This window comes from Scomber scombrus, chromosome 12 (genome assembly GCF_963691925.1).
Source record: "Scomber scombrus chromosome 12, fScoSco1.1, whole genome shotgun sequence".
In the NCBI taxonomy this organism is placed as follows: Eukaryota; Metazoa; Chordata; class Actinopteri; order Scombriformes; family Scombridae; genus Scomber; species Scomber scombrus.
In genome coordinates this window covers 18104322-18120574 of record NC_084981.1, presented here as the reverse complement: position 1 = coordinate 18120574, position 16253 = coordinate 18104322, and the positions used below count along the sequence as shown (strand labels likewise).

General features: G+C 39.9%; 1 protein-coding gene across 1 annotated transcript in view; it reads right to left on the bottom strand.

The window, feature by feature from the left end:
• Positions 1-15783, bottom strand: part of adam12b (ADAM metallopeptidase domain 12b) — a 78525-nt gene extending 62742 nt beyond the window's left edge. Inside the window, exons 1-2 of the mRNA XM_062431111.1 lie at positions 15729-15783; positions 14040-14113 (exon numbers count right to left, since the gene is read on the bottom strand). Coding sequence (XP_062287095.1) covers positions 14040-14113; positions 15729-15764 — 110 coding nt within the window. The 5' untranslated portion in view covers positions 15765-15783. The remainder of the gene's footprint in view (positions 1-14039; positions 14114-15728) is intronic.
• Positions 15784-16253: the final 470 nt, after the last annotated feature.

Genomic DNA, 16253 nt, shown 5'->3' with positions numbered 1-16253 from the left:
TTCAATCACCAAGAGGGTAAACTCAATTCAAACCACATTCGCTGTCTGTCTCCCTCACCTCAGGCTTCACGGCTCTGTGTGTGATGTGGAGCCCAAGGCTAGTGAAGTCATCACATCAGTAAAGCAAACCACACAGGGAGAAACAAGGCTCTCTGCACCAAAAAGCAGAGGTGAACGATGAATCATTGTATAGTGATACAACTAGTGGAAACTGGCTGTATTTCTCTCTACCTCACACTGTCTAAAAATAACAAAATCGTAGGCATTCATGAGAAAATACAAATGCCTGTATTAACCTTGTAGATAATGTATTCAAATGACATCTTCCTGTTTGAGCTACATCACTGACCATATGATCTCCCTTGTAACTGCTTGGCTTGTAACCAATGAATATAGGCCTCCTGAAAATAATATATGGAGGTTTCCAGAAAGCAATAGTAGGAAATGATAGTAAGTGACAGTGGGGTCATTGGATTTTTCTTCTTGGAGGACAAGAGGATGGTCTGTGACTAAAAAGATAGAAAGCATCTCTCTAAAACAAGACATTTTGATAACGTTGATGTACTGCAGGTACCCATATTGGATTGTACCACTCTCCTGATCATTTTACAGCACTTCAAAAAGCAGACAGTGAAAGACGGATGTATTAGTGTATAAAAAAATGTCTGGGATGTGGGATGGTGCATCAATTTTTGGACATTTTAGCATGTAGAAGAATACACAGATTACTGCAGTCAATTTCTTTCCATTGGATAAACCTTCCCCCTCTGGCATATCTTCTTTACATCTCCAAAGTGTTTTTCTTTATTTTTTTATTACACACCAATGGTAACCTTATCTTTTATGCTTCCAGATTTTTCTTTTTTATCACCCATTGCTTTTTACTGTTGCTGCTTTTTACTAGCATTGAGTCCTAAAAAGTCTTGAAGAACTGATAACAAAATTTGAGTAAAAACGCAAGGCTGCAGGTGCAAAGTAATATAATGTCAAGCCCCAAATGGTCTTCTATACATTTAATAAAAGCGCACGTCAGTTTGGGTTCGAAACATTGAAATTTGTACTGAAGCTCTACTACAACATAGCAAACAGCTGTGAGGGTGAGCAGAGCTGTTAAACAATGAACTGTTTCATAACGGCTGGCCTGCACGTCAGAAATATTAAACACAATAAAACGATTCCCACATTAAACATATTTTTCCTCGTAACTGTATACAGAGCATGATGTCATATTCCCCCTGCAACCTTTAAAGGGAATAGTTTGTCAAATCACTGGAAAGGAAAATGCCGTCATCTACTGTAAGAGCTAATGCTCTACATGAATCCAGGCCAATCGTCTAAATTTTCTCTGTGTCAGCTGTTGTAACGCAGGCCCCAACATGTCCATCTTATTCAAAAATGGCCGCTGGCATTTGTATCCTCTGCACATATTGCACCACTGATGCTGTTTGTTGTAATTAATGCTCCGAGCTTTCACAGCTAAACATTAGCCTGTTGTGAATGTGAAATGTGAGGCTAAAGGGGTACATGAATTCTTTATTGCCCTAACAAAGGAGCATTGAGAATTTCTAGGTGCTGGATGATGATGGTACTAACTCAAAATGCCTGGCGGCAACATCACCACGCCTGAAGAGCAGTGAACCATAAACCCTTAATATGGTGAGCTCTTGAATAACACTCTTGATAACAGAGCACTGCATATATTATTGATCAATCTGCTGTGGTAAATGATGCAAACAGTTAGCCTACAAGTTTAAGACAAAATATCTCTTCACTGTATGGAATAATTAAACTCCCATGAAAAAGACACAAAGAGCTGTTTACAGCTCTGGCAAAATTCTCTTGTACTGACAAATCGCTAATTTAATTTTTAAGTGATAATCATGTGAGCACAAGCTGCCTGCTCCCACATTATTTTCCTCTAGGGAAAGAAGGTGTGTAGTTTTAGTCCTCATCATCATCATCAGTATTACATCATCCACTTCTCTATTGCAATAGCTTCTTTTTGAAAAATGATCTGCACACCGAGTATCTGGGTCATTTTCTAAAAGAAGTGGTAGCAAGGCAGTGTTACTCTTTCTGAAAGAAATCAACGTTTACAGTGTATTGACCTCAATCAATAGCCAGTTATCAAAGTTGTTGCCTCAATATAATAGCATTTTTCTGCTAGCTGACAGTGCCAGTGAAACATTCAAACTGAAATACACATCTCACATCTTCCTGTAAACACTACACTTCAAGTACTGGACAGATATGTGAAAAAGCACCTGTAATATCAATATCAGTGTTTTCCTTGAACCAATAGAGGACCAGGCACATCATTCCTCAATAGTCATCCAACTGATAAATCTTCTAAGATTAATCACTACAAACCAAATAATGAAAAAAAGTCAAACAGTAAATTGTATCTTTAGCACCTTTTGTCCAAAGGTTGACTTATTTGCATGCACACCAAAGAAAATACAAAAGGCCAGTTAATCTCCTCAAAATCACAAACTAATGTTCTTCTACTGACGTTGATAAATGGATAACAAGTGCGTGCAGTGGCATCAAATCTTCATTAAAAGTTTGAGAAAAAGAAATGTTCTAAACAACCTCTGGAAATAGTTTTTGTATGCCTGCCCGGTACTGAGATGAACAGTTTTTTTTGCTTTCGCTGCTTCAATATTCCCATCCATAACAAGCTACACACTGGAACTAATGAGTGACTAGGGATCTTCAAGGGAGGTGGTCTATTATTATTCATTGAAAAAGAGTAAACAAATGCATAAATGTTAATGTCAGAGGGTTCCTATCTGTCCAATTAATCTATGGTGGCTCCCCTGGGCAGCCTCATTGTTCAGCCATACTTTTTTTTTGTCTTCAGGGGAAATATGCAATTAAGAGCTGAGCAGATGTTTTTGTCTTTCATTTTTCTAGCCTTTCCTTTTACTTTTATCTTCTTCTGTCATTGCTTTCCTTCTGCAAAAAAACATTAAATAACTGGTGCATATCACCAAAATGTCCTGTACTCCCACAGTCCATGTGCTCCACGTGTTTGTTAATTTAAGAAATCCTATGATTTGACAACTTTAAACTTGCAGTGTGAGGAGCACTTGTAATATTTAATATAATACGCTGTTGATCCACTGACTGCACACATCTCAGTCCATCAGCTATCCAGCTCCAGAGCCTGTGAAGCATTCTTCCCCTCCTCTTAAAAAACGTCTCCTGTCATTAAGCCCGCTCTTTACACTTTCATGGAGGCTGCACTGATTCTCCAATAAGATAATAGCATACAATCTGTCATTCTCCACCCCATTACGCTGCAAACATGGTGGGGATGGAAACTTTCACTTGCCACTGATGTATCATTTTAACATAAGGATCAGGGTGAGCAATCTGTCACTGATGCTGATGCAGTGTAACATGAGTCCTCATGGCTGCTGGGTATTGAGCAGGAGATGTCAATTATTAGACGAGTTACGGGTGGTAAAACAACAAAGTGCTTTTAAGTTAATCAGTGCCCTGAGTTTGGTCTCCAGCTGTAAGACACTTGACTTTTCTCTGACAGCAAGGGCAGTGTGAGCAGTGTGTAAGTGCATATAATACATTTCTTCACCCACTGACCAAAGGGTAGAGCAGCTGTAAAGCCAGCACTCTATTGACCAATTGTATTTGTCATAGTTTTCCTGTGTAATGACTAATTATTACATAATTTTGGATTTTGGGTGTTACCTTCAAATGAAGTAGTTTAGATAGTCTGGCTGGAAACCGTTGGCTTGTTCACAACCTGTCTGATCGTCTGACTGCTCATATTTTTTGTTCCATCCCAGATTTCAGCATTTACTTGGCTAAAACTGTAAAAAAAAAAAAGACCCTAGTTATAATCACCCTGATTTATCCATTATCCATTAAATGCTACATTTACCAGTTTAACCATATGAAACACATCCCACAATTCTAAATATAACCCATAAATGTTTACAATTGTCTTGTAGATTTCCTGTTTCTGTTAGAAAAGAACATATTTATCACTTACAGTATACATCTAACTGCCTCTCACCAGATTTATTTCTACAACAAATCTGCCCACAACAGCATGTTTCTGCATAATTTTCCATAGACAAAAGTTCCCACAGACTCCTGTGTTTATACACACTGGCCATGGATTTATCGTGCTGCTGTCCCTGTGTTGTCAAGTTCAACATTGAAGCTACACCGCAAAAACTTCCCCTCTATGAGTGATGTCATGTGATGCACTTCCTTTTTACCTTGTTTTCCAAGGCACATCTGGATTTATTGTGAACACACGCTTCCTCTTGTGGGCCTGTGTGTGTCGAGAACTATATTATGTGTGTGTATGCAAACACTGCTGACCTTTTGAACTGTTCACTGATAAAGCTATTTGTGATAATTTGCTGAAACCAGCAGAACAGTACGTGACCTACTGGAGCCATGATAGGCTGCAATGTGTTTACTATGTTAGTTGGAACATATATGTGATGTTAGAGTCACAGACTGTCATCTGAATGGATCTGGAACATACATGATAACACCAATCTAAAGTGTTGCAGGAGCAGCGGCATCAGCAGCTCAATAATCCCTATCTGTATTTTATATAATCTGTTTTTTATACCATGGCAGCCCACTGATGCAAAGTCAAACAAATGGTCAAGTTGAGGATGAGCAACTGGAACAGTGACTCGATGTCAGTCACTCATGAAGTCATGACAATGACCAAATAAACAACTGCGCGACTATAGCATATTGTCTTCAGGCAGAGTGACAAACAGGGTAGAGGTCTGGAAAAAGGAGAAAAGATAGATTTTACAGTTTAAATAAACATTTGAAATGCATGCTCTTTGGATGTTCATAGCCAGCTGATTATTATGAATATTATGAATAATAATTATAATAATACAAATATAAAACTAACTGAATCATAATACCTGTAATGTTACTTCAATAAGCGTTGGTAAAATAATTGCTGACCATGTTTATACAAGTATTCCTGATTGCATTTTCAGATGAGTTAAAATCTTTTGCCAAGAAGAGAAAGATGCATGATGTTGATGAGGAAGATAATGTTAGGGCAGGGCTCAACATTTTTAGCGATGCCCAAACGTTTTGAAGAGTAAGAAATGCCATCTAGTTCTAAAATATGTAATGTTAGTGGTGGCTGCTAAGATGTTTTAATGTTCTTACTGGTTGAGTAATCAAATATTTGTGAGAATTATCTAAGGTTACTCATTCTCAAATGTAACCTTATTAGACAAATAGACAGGTAGGAGTAGTGGGGGCAAGTGGAGCAGAAGAGCAGAATGGAGCAGGAGAGAAGAGTGGAGGAAGGGAGGAGAGCAGAGTGGAGCAGGAGAGCGGAGTGGAGCAGGAGAGCCAAGTGGAGCAGGAGAAAGGACTGAAAAAGATGAGAGTGGAGAAGAGAGTAGAGGGGGAGAGGAGAGAGAAGAGAAAATGAAGACCCAGGTACAACCAAACCCTTACCCCCTGCTGCTGCAAAAAATCCTGGCGGAAACACTGAAAAGTGAGCAATATTGCCGGCCTCAACCATATCAGATAAACACCAATGCTAGTGTGAAACAGATGCTAAGCTTTGCTGTCTGAGGCAGAATAGTCCTTATTTCTCATGGGTCCACTACAAAGGACCCATTCTCTGTGCCTCGCTGAAATATAAAGAAGGATGTGAATCACATGCAAAGCAATTTCTACTTTGAAAAGGATTTCTCATTAAAGCTTTTATATTAAGCTTTTATGGCAACAGGGTTCTGGGATGGTGTGTATGAAACACCATTATGAGACAGTCTACTATGGGCTGATTCCCTAGCGCAGGAAATGTAATCTGATGACAAATTGTACACTAATGGCTGCATCCTGTCATAGACAAATGCATGTAAGTGCATTATAATGTACAGTTCACACATGCATTTTATTATCTTGAGAAATCTATCTGTGTGCAGCAAGGTAATGTAATCATTCATGTACCATGCTCTCCATGATGTGTTTCATGCTGATGCAGATAAATGTTGCCTGTGATAAATACGGACATTATGCACCATCAACATCTGCAGTTCACTCCAACATATCAAAAACTCCAACACAGATCATAGATTGCTTTACTCACCAACACCAATGGAATAGTTCATTCCACTGACACTATATAGAGTACATATCTAATTTAAAATATAAAGAGCAGCTTCCTTTTCAAAGAGTTGGAGAACAAGTCTACATATGCATCACCATCACCTCTGGGCTCTCATTTGGACGCTCTCACTGTCTGTAAGTGCTCAAAAACAAAACAGAAAAACACTTTGCTCACAGAATCCTAATTGGTCTGCTAGTTGCTACCCTTGACAGGTGACCCACACTCTATAAAGTATATGTAAGGTTAAAAGCAGTCCAAATTGGGCAATGTTCCCCTCAATGTTCCCTCGCATGAATGAGAAATGAACATATACACTCACAGAGAGACAGAGAAACACTGTACACAAACTACTACTGCTGCAGGCCCCTAAAATAGGTCTCTCTCAGTGAACAAATAGATGATGCCACATGCTGACACACTGCATTAGCATAAGAAACAAAAGAGTCTTATTTGACTGTTTCATCGAGAGCACAACTCGAGTAATGACTGGAACACATACAACTCTTGAAGTTATCTGCTGTACCCCAACTACAGTTTAAGGGAGTGGTATTGTAATAAATCTGTCAGTTTAAGCAACATAATCACATACATATGTGAATAATTTCATCAAGGCACTTTACTACAGATCAGAAGAATCTGATTTGCTTCATGGCTAAAGTAACCTACTTGGTCAAACACTGATCTTCCCTTGAGATCTCTCGATCTGAAAAATCAATCACACTTTTAGGGGTGAGGGAGGCAAAAAGAAAAAGTTAACCTAAGATAGGGAAAGACTTACAGTGAAAAAAACAAAAAACAAAAAAAACGGAGACTATGAGAGAGACTTTGAGCTAGCTTGGCTCCAATGCTTGGCTTTGATCCCACCGGTCAAAAGACTACCACTCTAATCTTTTCTCCGAGCAACACCTAAGTCTTTTCTCTCTCTCTCTTTTTTTTTCTCTCTTATTGTCCTTCAAGACTGGGCAACTTTCCCCAAGGGCGCTCTGCTTTATCCACAAACTCTTTAGCCAACTAATTAAAGATGGCAAGAGGCAAAATGCGATTACTATGTGCTCTAAGCTTAACAAAAACTACAACTGCAATGTCATCGGGGGGAAAAAGAGGCGAAAGTCGCAATCAGATCAATACTAAAATGGGCAAGCTGTGTGTTTTGGGATAATTGTCATTTCATACATGTGCACAATGTGAAAGAGGAGCTGACTGCCAAAGTATTTTGACTCTCAGCCTGATACTGACAACATGCCAGCTACAGGTAAAGGACTCTCAACCACAGTTCTGCTACTGTATGACACTCTTGCATTGTTAGTGGTGTGTTGTTTAAGGTGCCAGCAAGGTGATGATTATTCGGAAAGGATGATTTTAGTAATATATCTGTGAGTTTGAAGGATTGTGAAACACTACAGCACTGCACCATAGTTTAAAAGGGAGGATTTTATAACCCTGGAAAGTAACAACAGCAGCATTTTATCCTCTGTTGTAACCATAGTTGTGTAAACAGAAGAAATTAGGTTTTCTTCAGGAATGGGCATATCCACGCATTTGATTGGCCATTGCAGTGTCTCTATTGTATTGCAGCAAATAATAAGCCAAGTTCAGACGATCTAGTTTTGTTTTTTTAATTTCTTAGTCGAAGCCAGAGGTAGTTTTTCAAGCAGTGCATTAGTGGCATGTTCTTGCATTGAATTCAGTTAGGGAAAAAATGATATGCAGTAGAATTTTCTTTGATTTCACAATGTGAAATTAGAACAGTGGCATACACAATGAAGCAAAGTGCAACAAAACCGCTAATAGGAACCCCTTGGTTGTAGGTGACAATGTTTAACCTTGTAATAATTCATGAATTGATTGGGACAGACAGAACAAAATGCCTTGGCATCCAAAGTAAAGTCACACAGAGACTTGGCAACTAAGTCCAAGTACACATGTGTTGGCAGCAAACAACAGCCTGAGGTCCAACGTTCCCCACTGTTGGCTTTGACAGGGTGTCAGGTTGCATGGTGACAGAAGAGCTGCTCAGTGACAACAAGAGCATGCATGCAGAGGGCGTGGGAGGAAGGGATAGAAAGAGACAGCAAAAAGATACAGACGGGGGTAGTAAACCTGGGTGTAGACAGAGAAACAGTAAGACATGCGACAGGAAGAAAGCATCACTAAAACCTGACACAGACATGCAGGAACAGTGAGTGGGAGTGATGGAGGAGTTGGTTAGAGAGGAAGAAGAAGAGGAAGTAAACTGCCAAAGTGTACTAAGAGAAGTTTGCTGCCGCTGAACATCTACCATCCATCGAGTTCCTCGCCTTAATCAGGTCATCAGGTCAGCACAGGTTTATTTAGACTGCAGGGAAACCAATCATTACTGAATAGTTACACTTACAAAAATTCATTTAACAACCCTGATTAGGCATCAAAGTTGACAGCCAACCAAGCCAGCAGCCAATTCTTTTTCACATAAATAGCACAGCTGAAAGAAAGAGCCATATACAGTTCAACTTATCTCATACTCTTGACAGATCCAATTAAAGTGCAAAGGAAACCTGGGATCTGTCTTTATCTGGCCCAAGCCTCTCATTTAACAGACTGTGTAATAATATACCTCCTCTGTGGTACCACACATTGAGAGAGATGTTGGCATTGTCAGCTGTGTTATTGAAATGGAGTGCATCTTTTTTCCCATAGAAAACTCACAGAGGATGTTGCTATGGGGATTTTTTGTCGGAAACATAATGATGTTGTTTAGATGTGGCCGTGTGTTTCAAAAGGGTTCTTTCCTCTTTTCTTTCCTGCCGCAGAAGAATGAAAGGAAATGTTCTCATTGGGAAACGTGGTCTTCTGCAGAGAGCTGAACAAATGCAGGACATTGTGCTTAAAGGCGAAAAGGAGAAAAACAGGTATTTCAATAAAAACAGGAGAGTTGATTGAGACTGAAGTAGTGACTAGCAATGACAATACATCTTGTGGGCTATAAAGTAAACTACATTCAGTAATTTCAACACAAGTGTCAAATTTATAATATTGAAAATTAAAAAATCATATCATGAAACGTGCTTTTTAAACAGTTCAGTTATTCACATTATGTAGCACTTGCACTATACTGTATGCATTATCAATTAATGCTGGGGATTGATACCCAGCATTATAGTTTTGCTGCTACAGCTCTACTCTGTCCGATATGCTCCTTCGCTTGTGGTGGCTAATGTCAGTTACTGTTGACAAACTTTAAGTAAATATTGCTGTTTAAGTAAGGTACTGTACCAAAAAATTTGAATCAATACTGGTACCCAAGTTCCTCATGGGCACGGATATTGAAAAATCCCAAACAATCCCACGCCTTAGAAACTACAAATTATAACACTAACTGTAGAAAACTTTACTAAACGGGCCCTGCTGTATTTCTCTCTCTGTCTCTCTCTGTCTCTGTCTCTGTCTCACACACACACACGCGCACGCACACACACACACACACACACACACACACACACACACACACACACACACACACACACACACACACACACACAAACACACACACACACACACACACACACACACGCACGCACACACGCACACACACACACACACACACCTTGGTCCCCCAGACAGAGCTATTGAAGTCTTTAATCAAGACTAATGTGGAATGTCCCATACCACCACCATTAATCATTTGAAGCTGGTCAACTGTGCCATAGATCAATGCTATACATCAAAGCAGCCGCTCTTGGCACAAGTCTGCTTGTCTGTCCAGCGCTGTTTGCTCTGTAGAAGACATCAAGCCTTAAATATTGTATATGACGCTGTCATTCCCATTGCTCTGAGGAAAAAAAACATGACAGGGTAACAGGAAAACATTTGCTCCTTCGTAACCATGCTAAGCTATCTATTTTAAGAAATAATGAAAAACTACTAAAATATACTGTGAACTGACTTTTTGGCACAGATGGCACAAACATTGTGAACTGAGCTTTGCACCAAGACACCAAGTCTGTGAAAAACATGAACAGCTCACTCACCAGCAATATGTTTTTTAATTCAGACAGTTTGATACCAGGACACGAAATAGGTGGCCTCTACCGCCCAGGGAAATCAAATTCAGTCTAAGCTAAAGTATGTTTTGCAATCGACACTACATTTAAAAGGTGTACAAAAAATAGAGACTCTGAATCTCTGGAAACTCATTTAGTTTTGCTTTATGCCACCAATGGAGCAAGTCCCCTCTCTCTCTCACACACACACACACACACATAGAGGCCACCACTGATTTCTCCCCTAAGTAGATCTGTACTTGTCTTGCTGTAGCCAAGTTTTCCTGGTACAGGGCCAAGTGGCTAACAAACAGCGGCTTATTAATTGGATCCGGTAGCGTGTTTATACTGGTGAGGACCAAGATCATTTCACACTGGCCTTGGAACAGGTGTGCTCTGCAGTGGCGCCAAATGAGTAAACTGCACAGGCTCAGCAGATTCAAGCAAAAACAAATGAGCTTTCAAAGAAAACTTGCCATAACTCAGCACAAAGACGCACTTATGTATCCTATGAGTTCTCCACATTCAGATCTATTCATTTCCAGTGTACAAGCTTTAATGGTTTTTTGTGCTTTTTCCTGTTATTCCTTAACCTTCTCCCTTCAAGCCTTCAGTGTGGTTCACTTACATCACATTGTCATTAAAGTGAAACAGCTTCCACATACTATATGGCCCCTGTATGTTTCTCACCTGCTTGTTTCAAGGATTATTAAAAGCAATATCACACTTATTTAGATGTTAGTTTGGACCATTAAACAAGACAATGTATTAAAATAATTTCATACATGTTCCCTTTAAATGTATGTTCATATTTAAAGATCTGAACATATAGGCAGCTCAAAATACATTTGTAATAATAATTAGCCAGTAGGATGGGTGAAGTGTAAAATGTAACCCCATAAGATTTTGCTGTTGCTAAAAAGGAGCTATACATTATCACAAGAACATCCTATAGCTAAGTTCAACCCGATAAAACTAATTCCTAACATGCAGCCCTGCAGCATTAAACATAAAAGACAGATTGGCAAGAAAAAATAAATAGCAGGAGTGAAGAATATCCAGTGAGGATATCCATCCTGACAGCGTGCGTCAGCAAGTGAGGGAGGGCAGCTTTGAGTTAAAAAAAGGACATTGGCGCACCACAACTCTCAAGTGCTACTATTATAGAAACTTCCCTTAAATTCCCATATTTTGTTCTTGCAGCTAGATTGGATTGAAGTAACTTTAAAGTGTGCAATGTGCAGATATCGTATCTAAGAAAATATATGTACATATCAGAATAAGACAAATGTCAGATATAAAACATTACTTAAACTATTCAGAAAAACTTCCAGTCAAACATCCATGCGCCCTAACATTCTCTTTCACTGATCTTTCTGTCCACCCCAGACAAAACAGACACATGTAGAGGTCAGAGACAACCTGTTCTGGGTTGGCTGAACTGATGAAGCAATATCAGAGGACACATCTGGCCTGACTGGGAACAGGCCGGATGGGAATGGCAGCATGCTCCCAGGCTTCAAGCTGGTGACGGATGACTCACAGCTGATGCTGAGATCATTGGAGGTCACAAGCAGAACAGGGACTGGGTAGGGTCAGTCAGAAAAGCATTTTTTGTTTTTTTGAAGGTGTGTGTAATTTCTTGACAGGGACAGTGTATATATACTGTATATAGGAACATTTTGAGTTTGTTTGGCAAGTAACTTGAATTGTGTTGGCAGAGTACTGTACCTTATTATGTTATGGGTGAGATGATATGAGATGGGAGGAGGGGTGTTTAATAAGCTAAATGTTCATTGGCTCACATAATGGCCTGTTTAAATCTTTCTTAATGTGGTTTTCCAGGTGTTGACTGTTTTACGACAGATGTAAAATACAGAATGAATGTGTACATGTGCATCAATATTAGTAGTTACTGCTCTACTTTTCTACAACAGCAGTGGTTGTACATTTTCCAAACGTACATGTTTTCTGCAGTTCGAGAATCTAAGTGGTCCGATCTGAGTTTGTTCTAGAGTTACCAGTGATGGGGTCTGAGCTATTGTAGACCAAGTCGATCAATCTAGTGTCAATGTCTGTATCCCAAAGGAGCCATGTAAAATATTATGTCTCCACTCCCTCCGAATGAGAGCCATTGGCAGAAACAAGACCTGAGTCAGCGATGCCATCATTCTTGTGAGATTGTAAATTTTCCCAAACATGTAACCTGGCCTGTATGCACTCTTTCTTTCTGGCTATACAGCAATCTTTCCTCTCTATGTGGAACAATTTGTGCATGAGTATGTGTGTGTATCTACATATTTATGAACTCCACATGATCACCACCCCTTGTTTCACAGTGCAGTTATTTTCCGCAGTCTGGAAGGGAGTGGAGTGATGAGAGGAGTGTAGAGGGAAAGCAAAAGAAGGGGAGGACAAGCATATCCTCAGAGCTCTCTTCTGCCTTATTCTTTATCAGCTTTCATCTCTCGGCCCTTCAGAGAAACTGAACCATAAAAGGGCCCAATCGCTAGGGGAAATATTATTTTCTCCCTCTTGAATACACTATATCACCATCCAGACCTATACAATTTCTCCTCCCCTTGCATATACAGTAACTCTAGCATGCTATAGCTCGGAGTAGGGGTGGGTAAAAAAATCGATACACCAATATATCGCGATACTTTGCTGGCCGATAAAATATCGATTTGTTCAACTCCAAATATCGATACTTTGTTAAAATAATGATTGATTGGTGTTAAGACGCGCTGTGAATACAGTAGGGTTTCTTTGCCTCCAGTCCGATAGATGGCGCCTAAGAGCCACTCTGCTGTGTGGTGCATTCATTTCTGTGCTAGAGGAAGCTGCTTATTTACGATCAAAATGGCTAATAACTTGATAACACCACCGCAATTTAAAGCCGACGTGTGGAAGCACTTCGGCTTCCAAATGAAAAACAAAGAAAAAAGGGAGCTCGACAAAGACAACGCTGTCTGTAGAATTTGTTTCGCGCGGGTAAAATATTGTGGAAACACAACAAACTTGCGAGTTCATCTCTTGAGACACCACGCTGAGGTGTTGAAGCAGCCGCCAAAACCTCAACCGAGCCAGACGGCGCTGCACAACTTTTTGCCCTCCACCTCACCTCGCGCACAGCGCATAACAGAGGCGATTGTGCACTTTATCTGTAAGGATTTACTCCCTTATAGCGTCGTTGATAATGCTGGATTCAGGTGGATGCTGCACACTTTAGAGCCACGTTTCAAGATACCACAACGAGGGTACATGGTGGACACAGCTGTACCCGCAATGTATGAAGAGGTGAAGAAAGCGGTTAAACCAAGTGAAGTACAAGTTTTAGGTCTATCCATTTCAGAATGTTTATGTTTTTTTACTTTATTATTTATTTTGATTAGAGGAACAAAAGGGCTATTCTGCACTTTATTTTCTTATACTTTTTTACTGCATGCACATAGGTATTTTCTTTTCATTTGAACTTCAGTTCAGATTTCATACTGTGAAAAACTACTGTGCACTTTATTTCAGTTTTCAGCTCAGTGTTTCAGCTGTAAGAAATAAAACAAATATTGTTAATGTTTCATTCATTGAAATAAAAAATAGCTGTTATGAATGAAATGGATTTGACTCAATTTGTCCTCTAATCAATATAATCTGAAATACATAAACTCTTTAGATCGCAATATTGTGATATGTATCGTATCGTGACCCAAGTATCGGGATACGTATCGTATCGTGAGGTTCATGCCAATACCCACCCCTAGCTCGGAGCATGGGTTTATCTTTCGGTTCTCGTTGTGTGATTAACATAATAAATATCTAGTTTCCTCTGTCCTGGTGCCCACAGTAAGTATGAAATTGAAGTTAATCAGAGTAAAACTCACTCATTTTTCTCCAGCACCAGGGTCAGCTGTTCACCTTCAGCACGTACCAGTAGCTGGAGTGACGCAGGATAACTCTGAAACACAAAAAGATGATAGGAGTGTTGAGGTGGTGCCCGGATCTCACCCATCCTGTCTGTGGAACAGCATCTGTGTAAGGCTTTGCCTTACTTTGACACTTGATGCAAAGCAGGATGTGGCAGGGCACAATAGTGTTAGGGGAAAAGGAAGAAAGCTTCCACATCCTACACTTCCCAAGTCTGTGTATGACACAAATGTAGGTAAACTGGACTCTAGCTTACACTGATGTACAACTTAAAAGTTCTCTATCCACAACAGTTCTCTAAACTGCTGGTTTCTGGTCAATATTAATTGGTAAAGAAGATGATTAAGAGCAAAAACGATATTAAATATTGGATACTGGAATATTCATCACGTAACCTAGATTTGACGTGTGTGTGTATATATATATATATATATATATATATATATATATATATATATATATATATATGTGTGTGTGTGTGTATGTCAGCCAGGGGTAGAGTTAGTATAGTATGACTTGCCAGTGGTTTAAAGACTGAAATGTACAGCATGTCATTTCTTATATTTTAGACCTACAGTGTCATCTTTGATTGTGACATCTCTTAGTGTAATATGTCTATGCATGTGTGTGTGTGTGTGTGTGTGTGTGTGTGTGCGTGCGTGCACAGTTGATGTCACCTCACCGGTCCAGCAAAGACTGTAAGTAATGACTCTGCAATACTGCTTGATAACCTTCCATTGGCATGAGGGCCAGCTAAATAAATCTGTTATCCTTGGAGGTTTAAGTCTTAGTGCAATCTATGATAAGACAATCACAAGCTGCCCTGGCGGTCAGTTTAATTTGCGGAAGGGTCAGTTTGTAGATGGCCTACTGTAAAACCTCTACATCTCCTCAATATAAATGCTTCATGTTAAAAAGGGGGTGCATAATTAACTCCATAAAGCTTTAAGTTGCACTTTCCCCCCTGTCTGCCATGTGACTTGTTTGCTGATAGACAATTGAAGTAATTAACATCACTGCCCTACTTTATTGACTGACTTTGAAAGGAGAATATAACTGGCTGGAAAAAAACAACTCTCTCAGATTGTAACTGCTCAGGGAGTTCTCAACACCTACGCATTTCCCTTCTCTGGAAAAGTTTCCTGAAGTTGTGGTGGGGAATGCCGAATCTCAAACATTTAATTTTCCAGATGTAGTAGGTGGGGCACACTGGTTTCCCTGCCTGAACACAAGTATGAGACCAGAGAGCGCTAATTTGACCGTGCACATGCACAGTCTTGTATGTATATCTACTTTATGGTGCAGAAAAGACTATTACCAAAAGGCTGGAGAATTGCCGGAATCATTTTACAGTATGTATCGCCTATGGGGCTAACTTATATACAACAAACAAAAGAGGACTTATTCAAAACAAAGGAGTGAAACCACAACATAGGCTAAACAGAGCTAAGGAGGGGACTTTCTACTGAAGAAAATCAGGAGCAGGGAGGCAGGCAACAGGGGAGTGAAGTGTATTCTGTGGTTATGTTAAACAAAAAGCCAGACATCTGCACTTGGCTAAAGCACACTGGCATCAGCTAGTCTGCAGTATGAGCCAGATTATTAGCAGTAAGCTAGTTCTGCTAAATGGCCTTGTGAGTATTTACCCCAGGCGTGAGCTGGCTGAGAGGCCCATGCTCCATGCCCTTCAGCAGCCGAGGTATGGTGGTCTCATAGGGCTCTGGTTTAGCTGCATCCCCTTGCAGTTCAGCTTTGTCTGGACCACTTTCTGTAAAAAAGATCATCAGATTATCATTAACAAATTACCTTGACTCGAAAGAAGAGATTTGACATCACATTTCACATATCACAGTATCACAATAAAACTGTTCAACAGGCAGAAAGACAGCACGGCCAACAGCACAAATCAAAACTGCTCTGTAATATCCTTAATAATTCACACACAACAATAATGTTTCAACCCTGCAACAAAGGCAAGAGACCCTCAGACAACTGTGCTGCACTATTAAACATTGTGGACTGCACTGCTGAGATATAGTAAAAGCTCATTCTTGTCCCTATGGGGAGATGCGCCGTCCCCTAAAGGACCTCTGCAATAGGGCCACAGCCACAGACCGAGCATCAATAATATATGCTCTCAATGTTTATGAGGAACTCAGCCTTTAGTATAT